At 36.6% G+C, this 15,339-nt stretch overlaps 1 protein-coding gene across 1 annotated transcript in view; it reads right to left on the bottom strand.

The window, feature by feature from the left end:
- tsc2 (TSC complex subunit 2) overlaps window positions 1–15,339 on the bottom strand; it is a 38,824-nt gene that overhangs the window by 16,018 nt on the left and 7,467 nt on the right. Inside the window, 10 exon segments of the mRNA XM_052546044.1 lie at window positions 747–902; window positions 1,983–2,144; window positions 8,819–8,947; window positions 11,343–11,437; window positions 11,527–11,629; window positions 12,360–12,453; window positions 12,660–12,849; window positions 13,941–14,075; window positions 14,170–14,292; window positions 14,515–14,671. Coding sequence (XP_052402004.1) covers window positions 747–902; window positions 1,983–2,144; window positions 8,819–8,947; window positions 11,343–11,437; window positions 11,527–11,629; window positions 12,360–12,453; window positions 12,660–12,849; window positions 13,941–14,075; window positions 14,170–14,292; window positions 14,515–14,671 — 1,344 coding nt within the window.

The raw sequence follows: 15,339 nt of genomic DNA, 5'->3' as shown, positions 1-15,339 counted from the left end.
CAGTCAATCTATCTATCTATCTATCTATCTATCTATCTATCTATCTATCTATCTATCCTTCTTTCAATCTATCTATCTATCTATCTATCCTTCTTTCAATCTATCCATCCAACTATCCATCCATCCATCCATCCGTCCATCTATCCTTCTTTCTATCTATCTATCTATCTATCTATCTATCTATCTATCTATCTATCCATCCATCCATCCGTCCATCTATCCTTCTTTCTATCTATCTATCTATCTATCTATCTATCTATCTATCTATCTATCTATCTATCTATCCATCTTTCAATCTATCTGTCTATCTATCCATCCATCTATCCATCCATCCATCCATCCATCTACCCTTCTTTCAATCTATCCATCCATCTATCCAGCTTTCCATCCATCTATCATCTATATATCTATCTTCTATCTATCCATCTATCCATCGATCTATCTTCTGCCATGTTTGTAGTTTTTTTTACGTGTTTGTAGTTCTGGATAGAATCCTTCACCAAAGCGCAGTGGATTGTGGGTAATATTGGCCATCAGAGTGTGCATGGCATACACTTTTCAGCAACCTCTGCTTTGGGACACACTTATTCTAATCTCACACACTATTTAAGATGGACAATATGAACATTGGGACTCATTTTATAAACATGCTAGCACATTCTAATTCATGTTAGCAATGTGCTAAAACGTTAGCCCATAGCACTAGCATGACTGGTTGGTGCCATCTATGTTGAAACGATTGTAACCTGGTCATTTCTCCTCCTCCGGGCTTCTCTGCCATGTCCAGACCCAGAAGGGCTTGGGTTCGAGAGCCACCGCTGGTCGTAATGGTGATCAACTTATTCCCAACCAGCCAAGTCATACTGGGGCCACCGGACAACAGGAACTCTGCGATGGGAGACCTGAGAGAGGAAGAGTTCACAAGCACATCAATCATCGTATTTAGTGTCACTGTGAGAGAGCCATCCATCTCTCACAGGGACCAAACAACAGGCTGAATAAGGACATCAGCTGATAAAACAACTACTATAAGAGTGACAGAAAAGGAAGTTTGCTCTGGAACATAAGGGGAATCGATGCAGCGTTCAGCGGCCTGCATTCATCACGCACTGCTGAGATGGAAGACTAGTATTATTTAAAGCTTTGCAAACAGACACCGAACAAAAGGATGACGGTCAAGCGATTACAGTTCTAGCTGAAAGTGTGTAAACCAGCCTAAAATGAAAGAAAGAGAAACAGCAGCTCTGCACACATGCTCAATGCTTTTACTCCTTTAGCTGACTCTTTATTTCAAAGTGACTGACAAATGAAAAGTCTTATGGGAGAACAGCTTTGGTGCATTTTTCCTAAAAAACTGGTCAGTGAGGTCTACTGGCATAAATGACTTATTATTATTATTATGTATTGTTTTAGTACTGTATCGTACTAGTTTTCATAAATTATAAATGTTTATTTTTAAAACATGATACAAAAGTACACAATTATTTATGGTTTCATTTTTTAAAGCAGGGCAATTAATCTTTTTTGTTTTGTAATTGCACATTAAAAAATAAATAAAAATAAAACATGACTCACAGTTTCAGTTTAAAGTAGGCAATTATTATTATAAATGTTTATTATTTTATTTTAAATTAACATCAATCATAAACAATGCTACTATAACAATACTGTAAATATTATTATGGTTTAGTTTTTTTGGAAAAATACAAATACTTATTACTAATTGCTTCCGTTTAACCTATTAATTTACAATTATCAATTTCATGTATTATTATTAAGTGCAATTACTACTATTTTACATGACATGATGTAGTACATTTTTTTATTTTATCTTCAGTTACTGTCTTTTCTAATCAAATATTGAATTGCAAATTCTGCAGATTTGATAGCGATTAATAGGATCTGAACAAACACGCTACTAATGTGACTGACTGAGGGCTGTGAGTGTAGCAGAGCTGTGGCGTGTGGTTTGTGGTGAGCACCTCTTGGGCAGCGCAGAGAAGTTGGAGAAGACGTATCGAGCCATCATGTCCAGACAGGTCTCCGTCAGCTCCAGATGGACCGTCTTCAGCGCGTCGTCCGCCTGCATCACTGCGTTCTCGTCAGCCGAGCCCAGGCTGCAGGTGGTGCTGGACGTCTGCATCCTGCACAGGACGGGGTCAGGGGTCACACACAGGTACAGGAGAGGTCACCAGGTCAAAGAGTGCTCTGAGACCTCAGCTAGTCTCTGACACCATGTCCTAACCACAACTTTGAACCACTGGCTGATTCAGATTCAGATTCATTTGATTCAGAGTCATCTGATTCAGATTCATTTGATTCAGAGTCATCCGATTCAGATTCATTTGATTCAGAGTCATCTGATTCTGATTCATTTGATTCGGAGTCATCTGATTCTGATTGTGACGGTTAGTGATATTTATCAGTCGTCACGGCTGGTTAGGACACAGTGTGCAGCTAGAGATGAGAGTGTGTGAGTGTGTTTGTGAAGATGTAATAAATCAGATTCAGATGCTGATTGAAGCGGGAGTGGCCCTTTTAAACACACACACACACACACACACACACACACACTTAAAACAGATGCTTACTCCTTTATGAATCAAATCAGAGATACTGTGCAAGTTCATCTTTGCTTAAAGGAATAGTTACCCCAAAAAACTCGCTCTCTAGTGTTTTTGTTATCTAAAACTATTAAAAGTAGTTTTTGGTTTTAATGGAAATAAAGCTGAAGTAAAAATGACATTTAAATATTAGATAAAACTGCAACTGAAATATAATATAAATGGAGGTACTACAATTAGCTGAAGTAATAAAACTAAAACTGATTTTTAAAATGTAAATCTAAACAGAAATATTAGAGAAAAAGAAAAATATCCAAATCTTAAATGAAAACTGTCACTCTCAAATCATTTTAAAGCATATTAATATTTCTTCATTAAAACACAAAATCAGCTTAAAAAAAAAAAAGCTAACATTTTCTTCAAGTAGTCCATATGGCTCGTGTGCAATATTTAAGAAGTAATATGTCATATTTTTTGGAAGGAACAGAGCAGGATTATTATTGTTGACTATAAAAAGTAGTTTGGGTTAGCTGTTATAAAGCTGAAAAATATACTGTATATATACAAATATTAGATAAAAACTGTAGAAAACTGAAGAACTGAGAAAAACTAAAACTCAACTAAAACAAAAAAAATCAGTTAAACCTTAATAATAATAATAATAATAATATGAAATTAAAAACACTAACCAAAACAACTGTAGCACATAAAATCATTACTTACATAAACTTTTTTTAATGAAAAACTGAAAATATAAAAAATAAAAGCTAATTTACTAAATTACTAAAAATAGAGATAACACTGGAACAGACTGTAGAGTGTAAACTTCATTAACTCTTGAGTCAATTCTGAGTCAATGATTCCTTAATCTGTTTTGTTTGGTAAAAGCTTTTCTTGGTTCTCTTTTAGTGACACAAAACTGGGACTGACAAACCTTGAGCAGGAGAGAAAGTAAGAGAGAGCATGGCAAACACACACACACACACCTAGAAAAGTTCATCTGCCAGCTTGCGATCCACACACACACACACGCATCTGTGGAGAGCCGTGTGATTATCCAGGTGATGGCATTAATCTAAGGCAGCCATCAGCATCCTGCCCTTCTGTAACCACGGCAACCGCATCCCCGGGGAAATCAGCAGAGCCCACATCATCTCCATACACTAAGACCACACACACACACCAACCCACGTGAACACACACCGTTGCCAACGCCACTGAGCTAAAGCACTTCTGACTGTGACATCCACTCTCTGACCTGAGAAACTTCTCATTAACACCACACACACGCACGCACGCACACACACACACACACACACACACGCGCACACACACACACACACACACACACACACACGGACACACACACACGGACACACACACACGGACACACACACACGGACACACACACACACACACACACGCAAGGAATGCTACAGTGCTTGAAATCATGTGTGTGTTTACTTTACTGTGTAACAAGATGCAACATTTTACCTGCTGGATGATAAAAGATTGAAGAAATTGTCATAAATATCAGATGCCCTACACAAAACACATGATGATTTCAAAAATAAACTTAAAATGAAAAAATTAAAAACTAATAAATAAATAAATAATAAAATTACATATATATATATATATATATATATATATACATATATATATATATATATATATATATATATATATATATATATATATATATATATATGAAAAAAATCTAATAAAATAATATCTATACATATTATTTTATTTTTTCATGGATAGAGATTATCAATTTATGAAAATATTATTTCAAATGTTTTTTTTTCAGTCTTTACTGTAAGGGTTATTATAAAGTCAGAACAAAAGCCAGTTGATGTAATAAAAGATATATACTTTTAAAAAAACGAATAATTGTCTCAGTTGGTCTAATATCTTTAAAGTTAAAAATATAAAATAAAATAAAAAAGTAAAATTAAAATTAAATATCAAATGAAAACAATACTTTAAAAATACAAAAATAACCTTCTTGGGAGACTCCCATTAAATTACTGTTTTCGACAAAATAATATACACAGTGAATACATATTATGATAATAAATACAAATAATTATATACAATTAAAAAAGCAGACAGCTGATTCAGGACCCAGGTCTCAGTTATACTGAGTCCAATACTTTTGGTTGCAGTAAAAAAAACAATCACAACCATATCATAACACCCAAGCAACCAATCAGAACATTCTGTACAATTGTGCTAAAACTACCCAGAACACTCCAGGAATATCAAAGCAAACGCATCTGCATTATCTTACATTATAAGACTAGTAACACGTTAGCAAGCGCTCTGAATCATGAGGACAATTACACATCTGGCACTGCACTTCTACGTACATCTGAGCTGTGAAAAAAACAAACTGATCTACGCATGAGCATGCAATCAACAAAAGCCCATTTTCTTTTCATCTCACCGGGGGACAAGGGCTGAATGTGGATGATACGAGCGCGTGAGGACAAACACAGACAAAAGACAGAAGCATCTACTGCAGAAAGTCAGTGTGACCCTCGTCATCGGATGCTTCATAAACCAACACAAACCTGTCACAATAACAACTATATTCTGTCTTCATAACACCTCACAAGAGATGACACACTCATACAAAAACATATTACTTTAGGTTCCAGTCCCTCCCTGGACTTTCTGCTCACTCCACTATACTATTTAATAAAAGGGGGAAATTATTTATTTAAACAAAATGTATTTAAAAAAAAAAAAAAAAAATCTAAACATTAACGTGTAATCTTTGTATTTACCTAAATTTAAATTATAATTACATTTTTCTATTAACCATATTTTTTACTTCTATATACACCTTTAATTATGTACTTTTTTTGTTTACTTTATATTAATACATATATAAATAGTATAATTTTCTCTAATATAAATTAATATGAAATAACACCTACTTATATGTCATTTACAAATGACATTCACATTTTAAGTTAATTTAACTATTAAATCATTTAATTTTTCACTGTTACTGCAATGCAATTTAATACAGTAATACGGGAAAGCAATGCATTTAATACAAATTAATAACAGAATCTTTCCTTTTTGTACATTAAACATGTTTAATGGAAATTCCAGCAGTGCATTTTTGCATTTTAACCCTAAGAGTGAATGAACCTGTGCGCTTCCACTGAAAGAAGGGGCAAAGTTATTTTCTGTAGCGATGGACAAATGCTGTCGATAGAGAGAAGTTAATTCCGGAGCATTCCTTCAGCTGCTTCGCTCAAGGGCACACCGGGATCGATCCAACAACCTGAGCTTTAACCACCACACCACACCCAATCACTCCAGCGTCTGTCAACAGGGTCATCCAGCACACACACACACACACACACACACACACACACACACACACACACACACACACACACACACACGCACACAGGGAGTCCCAGTTTGTGTCTTTACATCTGATCATTCAGCAATTCGGATACCTCTCAAATTCTGTTTGCATGTTAAATGCATACAATTTTAAATATTTCAATCAAAATTAGCATGCTATATTATTCCAGCCACATACAATGTCCATTACGTCTCTGAATCCTGGGGTTCTAGTACAGCTGATCATAACACCACCTTTTATGGAAATTATCATATCATCTAAACCACTTGATCTTTTCCAAAAGGCACAATTTCGATCATAAACATCTTTTCACTGCCTTGTCACACGGAGAAAATGTTTCACTGTTCACCGGCTCTTCACATGCACATCAAGCCCTCAATCATCTCTATCAGCTGCAGTCAGACGGTGGCTGATGTCTGTGGAATAATAAACGATGAGGTTTGGCGATGCACTTTCTTCTCTATTGATGCATTAAGCTGAACATGAATGTGTGGAATAGTGACTGGAGTACAAATCACCACTGGATTGCAACTGAGCAATTAATATTAGATTTTCTTTAGAGGAGAAAAAAACACTTTTTATGAGTTTCGAAGAAATTTCAGACCCCAAATGTGAAGCAGTACATATTCCTTTAACACAGGAAGAGTCAAACTGCTTGTGATTTAGATCAAGTCCAGCATTATTAGCTTGCTTTTTAAATCATAACGAGCGATCTTGGATTTACCCAAACAAAAGCCCTTGGCACATAAATACTTCAGGCAATTAGTAAACCGATGGCAGGGTAATTAGCAGACATGCTAGCTCATAAAACAAATATGCCGTGTGAAGTCCCTTTGCTCGCTAATAGCGGACGCTTTATTCATTAACATCCTGTAACTTGGAGGCACTGAACTGATTAATAGGTTTTATGGTAATTAGATGCACTGGGTTAATAAACCACTGACATCTGAGGGCAGATAGTACTGGAGATCTCATCTGATGCTCGGCTGTCATCTGCTGGTTGTGTGCCACACTGCAGTTTGCTAATGAGTTCAGGAGCACATGGAGATTAGACTACATATTTATGCAAATGAAAACAAAGCTGTGAGGGGAAAACAACAGAATGTATTTTGCTGAATGGAAAAAGCACAATGGTGTTTTACACAAGAAAGAAATTCATATGGGTTTGAAATGATATCAGGTAAGTATAAGCCCTGAAAAAAACACTTTTTATTGGGTCGAAAGCAAACCATGGATGAACAGCATTTGAAGAGGGTGTCAGTGAAACATTTTCAGCGTGTTCGCAGCGTATTATTGTGCAAATTTTTGTTCATGATACAAAATGCAGTATGATATAAAACATGGATGGATACTGTACCTGGATCATGGGTAAAGAGTGTGTGGAAATGGTGTGAATAAGTGAAGGTTAAAACAGGCTCAGACAGGCAGCAGGATGAGCAAGTGGAGTGCGCCCCCTAGTGTTTGGGAGCTGAATTACTGCCGTCTATCTCATTCAACAAACAGCAAAGACAGAGAAGCTAGTCATTTGAATGTGTAAACACATCCTTTAATTGCGCATGCTTCCTGTGTGCAGTACAGAGCCCCTAAAGGGACATGGAGATGGAAAAAATGGGATGGGAAAATATTATTTTTCAAAGCATTTGGATGTGCTTTTGTTTGCAAATGCTAATTTGCCAGATTTTTCAGAGGAACGCAAAAGTTCTGAAAGAGAATGCAAAGTTTGTTGGTGGTACACAAGAGATTTGCAAGAGAATGCAAAAGCATTGACATATAATGCATAGTTTCTCTGGGGACCGCGAACATTTACGAGGGAATGCTTTGTGTTTAAATGCAATGTTTCTCTCGCAAAAGTATTGTGTTCCCCTAAGAAATTTTGTGTTAGCTTGCAAAAGCATTGAAATATTTTTCCTCCCACCTCATGAATGTTTTACGATCGTGCATATTTATTTACAGTTTTGAGTGATTACGAGAAAATGGAAAAGTTTTGCCAAGTATATTGAGGGAATGCAAAAGTTTTTCTACTAGAGAATGTAAAAGTATTGAAATATAACGTATATAAAGTTTTGGGGAAAACAGTAAAATATTATGCAATGTTTGGGTGAACGCAAATGTCTTACAAGAGAATCTAAAAGTTTTACAAGCGGATGCAAAAAAAAAAAAAATTCGCGCAGAAGTTCTGAAATAGAATTTTTCCTCTAATCTCATATTATTCATCATAAATTATTTTTTTCTGGAGATAAAGCAAAAGTTTTTACAAGAGAATGTAAAAGTTTTGCAAGATAATGCAAAGTTTCTTGAGGAACGCTAGATTTTTGTGAGAGAATGTAAAAGTTTTGCGAGAAGGCACGAAAGCACTGAAATAAAACTTTTTGCGAGAGAACGCACAAGGACTGATATATAACACGATGTTTCTCAAGTGAATGCAAAGTTTCTTGGGGGAACACAAAAGTTCTGCAGGAAAACGCAAAAACACTTGTCTTCTTTTTTTCCATCACCATGTCCCTTTAGGGGCTCCGTACTAATTTGCTCATGAAAAAAAAAAAAAACACCATCACAAACGGCACAATAAGCTTGATAAAAGCAAATACCAAACGGGGTTAGGCTGAAATAAAAACAGATGCTCCGAGGCTCAGCGCATGCAGTCGACATCACCGTAAAATGACAAAACCCTCCTCCAGCATGCACCCTTTCCTTCCCAATCAGAATTAGCCCAAACCAGATGTTCACGCCCACCCCGCATCGGCAAGACAACGCCCCACCCACGAATGCCCAAGCCCCGCCCACCGTCCCTGCATACAGAAAAGGAAAAGCAGGGATATCAATCGGTTGTTGAGTTTTGAGGTGACCAAAAATGCTCTACCTGCGCACCGCATGCTCGGACACACTGATGCTTCGGGAGCGGAAGGCGTCCATGGCCGACAGATCTTTCAGGTCTTTAACGGGAGAGTTTGCGCTGGGGCCTTGCTTCGCCACTTTGGTCGTCCGCAAACTGCCCCGAGGGCAAACGAGGTCAGGTGTGCGTCAGCATAACGTCGTGACCAGGGAGGGTTGGGGAGAATTTGGGGCATTTTAACCATGTCAGCATGGGTGGATGGGGGAGTGCGATTGGTTGTGGAGTGTCACGAAAGGGGCCAGCGACCAATCACAGGTGACGGATCCCAGGTGTGGGCACCCCCCCAAACCACGCCCACCACGCATGGCCCAATCAGAGGAGGGGGGAGGGGTCAAATAAGGAAGTGAAAGGAAAACAAAGTAACTTGGTCAGCAGCGCACACTGAGAACCAGAAAACAGGGACGACACTCAAAAAACAATAAGAAAACAAAAGGAGGAAACAGAAAACTGGAAGGAGAAACAGCATCAAAAAAGATCAACAGACACTTAACAAGGCATAAAGTAAGCAATATACTGTCAGCATTCTACCAAAGGAATGAAAGAGGAGAAAATAAATGAAAAACTCAGAGAGAGCACAAACACATGGTACAGGGAAGAAAAAAAGCATTCAGACACTGCTATGATCATTATATTGGAAATTAATATTAATAGGAAAACAGTGATATGATTGTGTGTATGTGTGTGTGATTTAATACAGCAAACACAACACAAATGAATGACCGGATGGAGTTAAACTAGAATCTGGAACAGAGAATGAAAGGCCTGATCCAGTATGAATCATGTGACTCTGACCTAAAATATTAACTTTATATTTAATAATATAAAAAAACATTAGCAGATGTTGGTTAAATTTTCACATGGCATACAGTTAAACAAATTAATTAGCAATTTATGATTGTTTTATTTAAAATTTATTTTTATTTCACATTCATTCTGAAATTCTTATTCTGAAAATGCAATAATTCTCAAAATATCATACAGTAATTTGATCTGATCTTGAATGATGCTCATTAATGGTATTAACAAAACAGAGAGAGTATAAATAAATGATTTGTTCGACTACATTTTTTTAATAAATGTGTGTATATTCTTGTGCATGTAAATGCATTGGTTGGAACTTTTTCTCTTTTTCAGGCTTTTCATCCGAAGCTCCAGAGTCGATGACGAGACAAGACACGAGACTTACAAAAGAGCACGGATGGTTTCCACAGAGAATGAACCTGATATCAGTATCAGGACCGTGAGATTAGATGGTCGTGTGACTCTGGACACAACTGATCATGGACTGTATTAGTGATATGTCTTCTTATTAAATTTTGTGTGCTGCATCAGCTGTGCTGGTTAAAAGGGTTTAGTAAGCCGTATTTTATGTAGTATTATGAAGATTCCTGTTAAAAGTAAACTGGCTTTTGGGACAATGGCTTTTTTCACAACCAATCAAGAAAAGCAAGGACAAAGGGTGAGTGAATGAATGAATGAAGTAGAATTGGATGGAAATAATAAGGAATAGAAAGAAAAGCTAAGTATAAGCTCATCATCAAATATCAGCACACGTTTTAGAGATGTTTGTATTAAGGTGTTTCTTCAACTATGGGCATTTTTAGTCCTTTTAGAAATTTAACTCCATTAACACACACTTTTTAAACTTGTTAATTAAATTTGCCTACAAATAATCCTAATGTTTAACAGTGGATGAACAAAACCCTCACAAAAATGTCATTACCATCACATCTTAAATCATAACTCATCATAATCCTGTGGTGGAAATGAGATAGTTAGTTTTGTTTTATACCAAAAAAACCTACAGAAAATTAATAAAAAAGCAACATAAAAAAAAATGTTTTAAAACAGATTTATGAATATACTGAATTTTGCAAAACCAATAGCTTTCACCAAAAAAAAAAAACCACACTAATATAAATGTCAAAATAACGACTAATGACCAATATCCTCTTTTAATTAGACTATCAAGGTTTCAGACATGCATTTTTTATTAAAATCAAAGGCATTTGAAAAGTATCAGAACTAAGTCTTGCTAGAAAATGTAAAAAATAAAAATCTCTAGTTTTAATGTGACCTTCATATAGCGAAAAATAAAAAAAAGAGTCTAAATCTATTAGTCTGAATAAAAATCAATCCCTGGGGCCTAAAGATGCCGTAGTTGAAGAAACATGGTTTGTTAATGGTTCTGATGTGCCTTTGAGAAACAGAAACACAGAGAAAGAGAGAAACACAGAGGAAGACGAGACGTCCCACAGTCAAACTAGCATCTGTGAGTGGAAGTGAAAACTCAGCTGATGTTCTGATGTGAACCAGACACAGAAAGCCAGAGATCACCACACTACCATCAAAGAAATGAACCAATGAGGCGCCTGAATGACAATCATGCGTTGAGTCCTTCCCACGGCCAAACCTGACACGAGACAAACGGTGATCCGGCCCTGCGTGCGTGAGTGCGTGTGTGTGTGTGTGTGTGTGTGTGTGTGTGTACCTCTTGGGCCTCTCGTTCAAGCTGGTGCTGCGCGCTCTGAAGCTGCTCTGCTCGTGAGTGTCATCGAACGGCAGGAGAGCATTTGAGCGGAGACCCTAATCACACACAAAACACACTTCAACTCAAGACCAACAGATCGATCTGTAAACACATGTCTGACGATCGGATCAATCCCATCATCCACCTTGGTGATGTACTGAACGAAGTCTTTCCTGAAAGCCAGTCTGCAGCGTATGAACCACATGGCGATCACATGATGGGCGAGAGACACTATGTACTGATTAAACCTACAGAGAATGAAGGAAAAACCAGAAAACACATCATTGAAGATCATTTTATTTGATTCAATAACACAATAAAATAGTTTAATATTATTACTGTTTAAAGTAACTGCTTTCTATGTGAATATATGTTCAAATGTAATTTATTCATGTGATGTAAAACTGAATTTTCGGCATCATTAGTGACACATGATCCTTCAGAAATCCCTCTAATATGCCGCTTAGCTGCTCAAGACACATTTCTGATTATCAATATTTAAACAGGTTGATTTCAAACAGAAAATAACAAGGAAACACATCATTTAGGATAATTAAGGCTCATGGAGGCTGCATTTATTTGATTAAAAATACACTAAAATCAATAATATTGTGAAATATTATTACAGTTTAAAGCAACTGTTCTCTATTTGAATATACATTAAAATGTAATTTATTCATGTGATGTAAAGCTGTATTTTTAGCATAATTTCTCCAGTTTTCAGTGTCACACGATCCTCCAGAAATCAATCTATTATGCTGATTAAGGAAACATTTCTGATTCTTATCAGTGTTGAAAACAGTTGTGCTTCAACTCTTTGAAGCATTCTCAGATGGACTCAAAAATTCAAAAGGACGGCATTTATTCGAAATAGAAATCCCTTGTAACATTATAACTGAACATCAAGCAGTCAAATAGCTAATCAAGTCTGTATGTGCGAGTTCACAGGTGTGTGTGTGTGTGTGTGAGCTTACTCACTTTGAGGGGTTGGTGTAGGGCAGCGATATGGCAAACACGCTGACGTACTGCTCGGCTACAAAGTTAGCATACAGATGAGGGAGCCGCACTAATGCTAAGAGAGAGAGAGATGAGACAAAAGCATCAGCACTTGAGCTGTGTATGATCCACAGGTGTCGTTTGGCTGAGGCTGTATCCTGAATGTAGAATGTGTGCTATACTCTGATTGGTCAGAGTGAGTAGGGCGGCTCTGATTGGTCAGGAAGTGAGTAGGGCGGCTCTGATTGGTCAGAGTGTGAGAGGGGGTGGGCTTGCACTCACTGGACAGGAACTCCAGCATGGGCGAGGCCATGGCCACGGTGGCGGAGATGTGCGTGAGCTTGACGATGAGGGCAGGCAGGAGTTTGATCATGATGTCGGGCATCTCTACGGTGCACATGGTCAGAGCCACCACACACTGCTTAGCACAGCGGTAGATCAGCCCCTTCTCCAAACACTGCACCAGCTCCCTCTGAGGAAACAGAAAACAGCTGTGTTCTACATTAAACATTAATACACCTTTCATTTTTGATCTAGTTTCAATTTAAAAACACATTTGAGTATTAATATTTACTTAAATAAATAAATGCAATTTATATATAAATTTACATACGTGTGTACTAACTTTAAATTTAACAAATTAATATTCAATTATAACAAATTTAAATGTTTAAATGTATGCTTTAAATGTAAATATTTAATTAAAATGTTATAAATTTAAATGCATTTATTAATAAATGTATTCTTAAATTTAAAGCAGTATACAAGTACGTAATTGTATACTTTTAATTTTATAATACACTTGAATGAACATGATTAATTTAACCTGTTAACTGCCACCCGGCCCCTCGGTGGACCCCTACGTGTACTTCACTGTATTACAATTAAATCCTAATCTAATCAAGACAAATTATATACCCTTGGAAAGGTCTAAGACACCTGAATAGATATTTTACCAATCTGTTTTGTTAAAAATGATGTAGGAAAAGTAATAGATTCATTTATGGCAAGAGTGCACCTCAGAAACCTACATCATAACAGTCTTTGTTGCATTTTTCTCTTTCACACTTTAGAAATCATCAGAAATTATACATCAATTGAACACTTAAAATCTCAAAGTTCATCCTTTGAAACCCAGTTTAAATTCAAACATTGCATTACCATGAAAATGCTACATCAAAATCATGTTACAAAATGTTTTTTTATGTCATGAATTATAAAAATGTAGCTTTGAAGTCTGTGCTCAAAAATGTGAGCGACAAACGTTATACATTTAAGTTATTTAACTTATTTGATTAAAATATTTACATAAATGTATGAACACATTTCAATAAATGTATATTTCATTTAAATGCGATAATTGTATAGTCAATTTACATGTAATAATACTAACAATGCAATTACAGTTCTGCTTCTTGTTATTTCAAACAGCCTTTGAAGTGTGTCTACGATACGGTCTAGAACACAGCCCTAGCTAAACTTGATCAAATCTGACAAAACCTCAAACGCTGATGCTGATACAATGCTCTGATCTGGACAGGGGGGTACATGTGTCGGTGTCACCTGTCGGGGCTGCTCGAGGTAGCTGTGGTACGAGGTGAGGGCGGTGAGAACAGGAACCACAGCGAGCTGAACATCAGTGAGGGAGAAACCATCAGGAGTCTTCTTCAGTCGCTCCGATATCAGACGGTCGGTCACCTGCACACACACACACTCTCCCGAATGACCTCGCTTCCATACAGTGTATTCCAGTGAGATTGTGTGTGTGTGTGTGTGTGTGTGTGTGTGTTACCATGGAGCAGAGAGTGGAACACAGGTGATCGATGTTGCAGGATGAGGTCAGGACCAGGACCTTGTACTGGATGGTGCAGGACATCTTATCCAGAACCAGCTTCAGCACCTTCCAGTCCGACTCCTGCAAACCACACGAACAGCTGATGTTTGACCTTTCACAGTTATATTCACACACACACACAGATTGTGCTGTATGTTCCAGGAATGCAAATACACATGGCACTGTGTTGAAAACATGGTAGATAAATCCAGTCCCATCACACGTGAACATATGATGGTGTCATGGATCATTGTAAGGGGAAGAGGATGTGAGCGATGTGTGTGTGTGTGTGTGTGTGTGTACCATCTTGAGGCACTCTAGCAGCACATTGAAGGCCAGGCTGTAGGGCAGATAGGCCGTGCGAATGGAGGAGGGCGGAGCCGCTGGTGTTGGACTTCCTGTTGGAGACGACGACACATTTCCTGCTTGCTTTTTGTCGGTAGCTCTCTTCTCCAACTCCCTGAAAACCAGACATCTGAGATTTAGTCAGTCTGAATGCTCTCCTTAATCATTTATACTTGATTTAGTTCTGATAGCAGATGTAGACATTTAAATGTATTAATACATGTTAATTACATTTTAAAATACACTTAAATATATTTATACTTTGTTTACATTTATAATAAATATAGTACTATAATCTGGATATCCTGTTTGATTTTTACTTACTTTAACATAAATAATAAGTGGAAGTAAATTTGTATTTCATTTAAAAGTAATAATACATTTTAAAGGGTTATTCACCCAAAAATGAAAATTAGCACATAAATTACTCGTCTTAAAGTCATCCAAGGAATATATGAATTTTTTCTTTTATTTGAATTCAGTCAGAGTTATTAAAAAAATTGTTTTTGATCTTTCAAGCCATTTGATGAAACTGATTCATTTAAAAAAAGTGTCTCACACGGCCATTGTGTATGAAATGTGCTATATAAATAAACTTTTATGAACTAAACCTTTAATTCAATTAAAAATATATATAATTATTTAAATGTAATAAATTCTGTCAATCTGAATATTCTCCTAAATAATTTCTAGTTTTAATATTAGTCATTTTAATAATAAATTAAAATTAATGTTTAATTCATTTAATTTAAGTGTAATGTTACATTTCAATTTAAATAAAAA

Source organism: Carassius gibelio, chromosome B1 (genome assembly GCF_023724105.1).
Source record: "Carassius gibelio isolate Cgi1373 ecotype wild population from Czech Republic chromosome B1, carGib1.2-hapl.c, whole genome shotgun sequence".
Taxonomy (NCBI): Eukaryota; Metazoa; Chordata; class Actinopteri; order Cypriniformes; family Cyprinidae; genus Carassius; species Carassius gibelio.
Note: the sequence above shows the minus strand (reverse complement) of the source record. Positions and strands in the feature narration are given on the sequence as shown.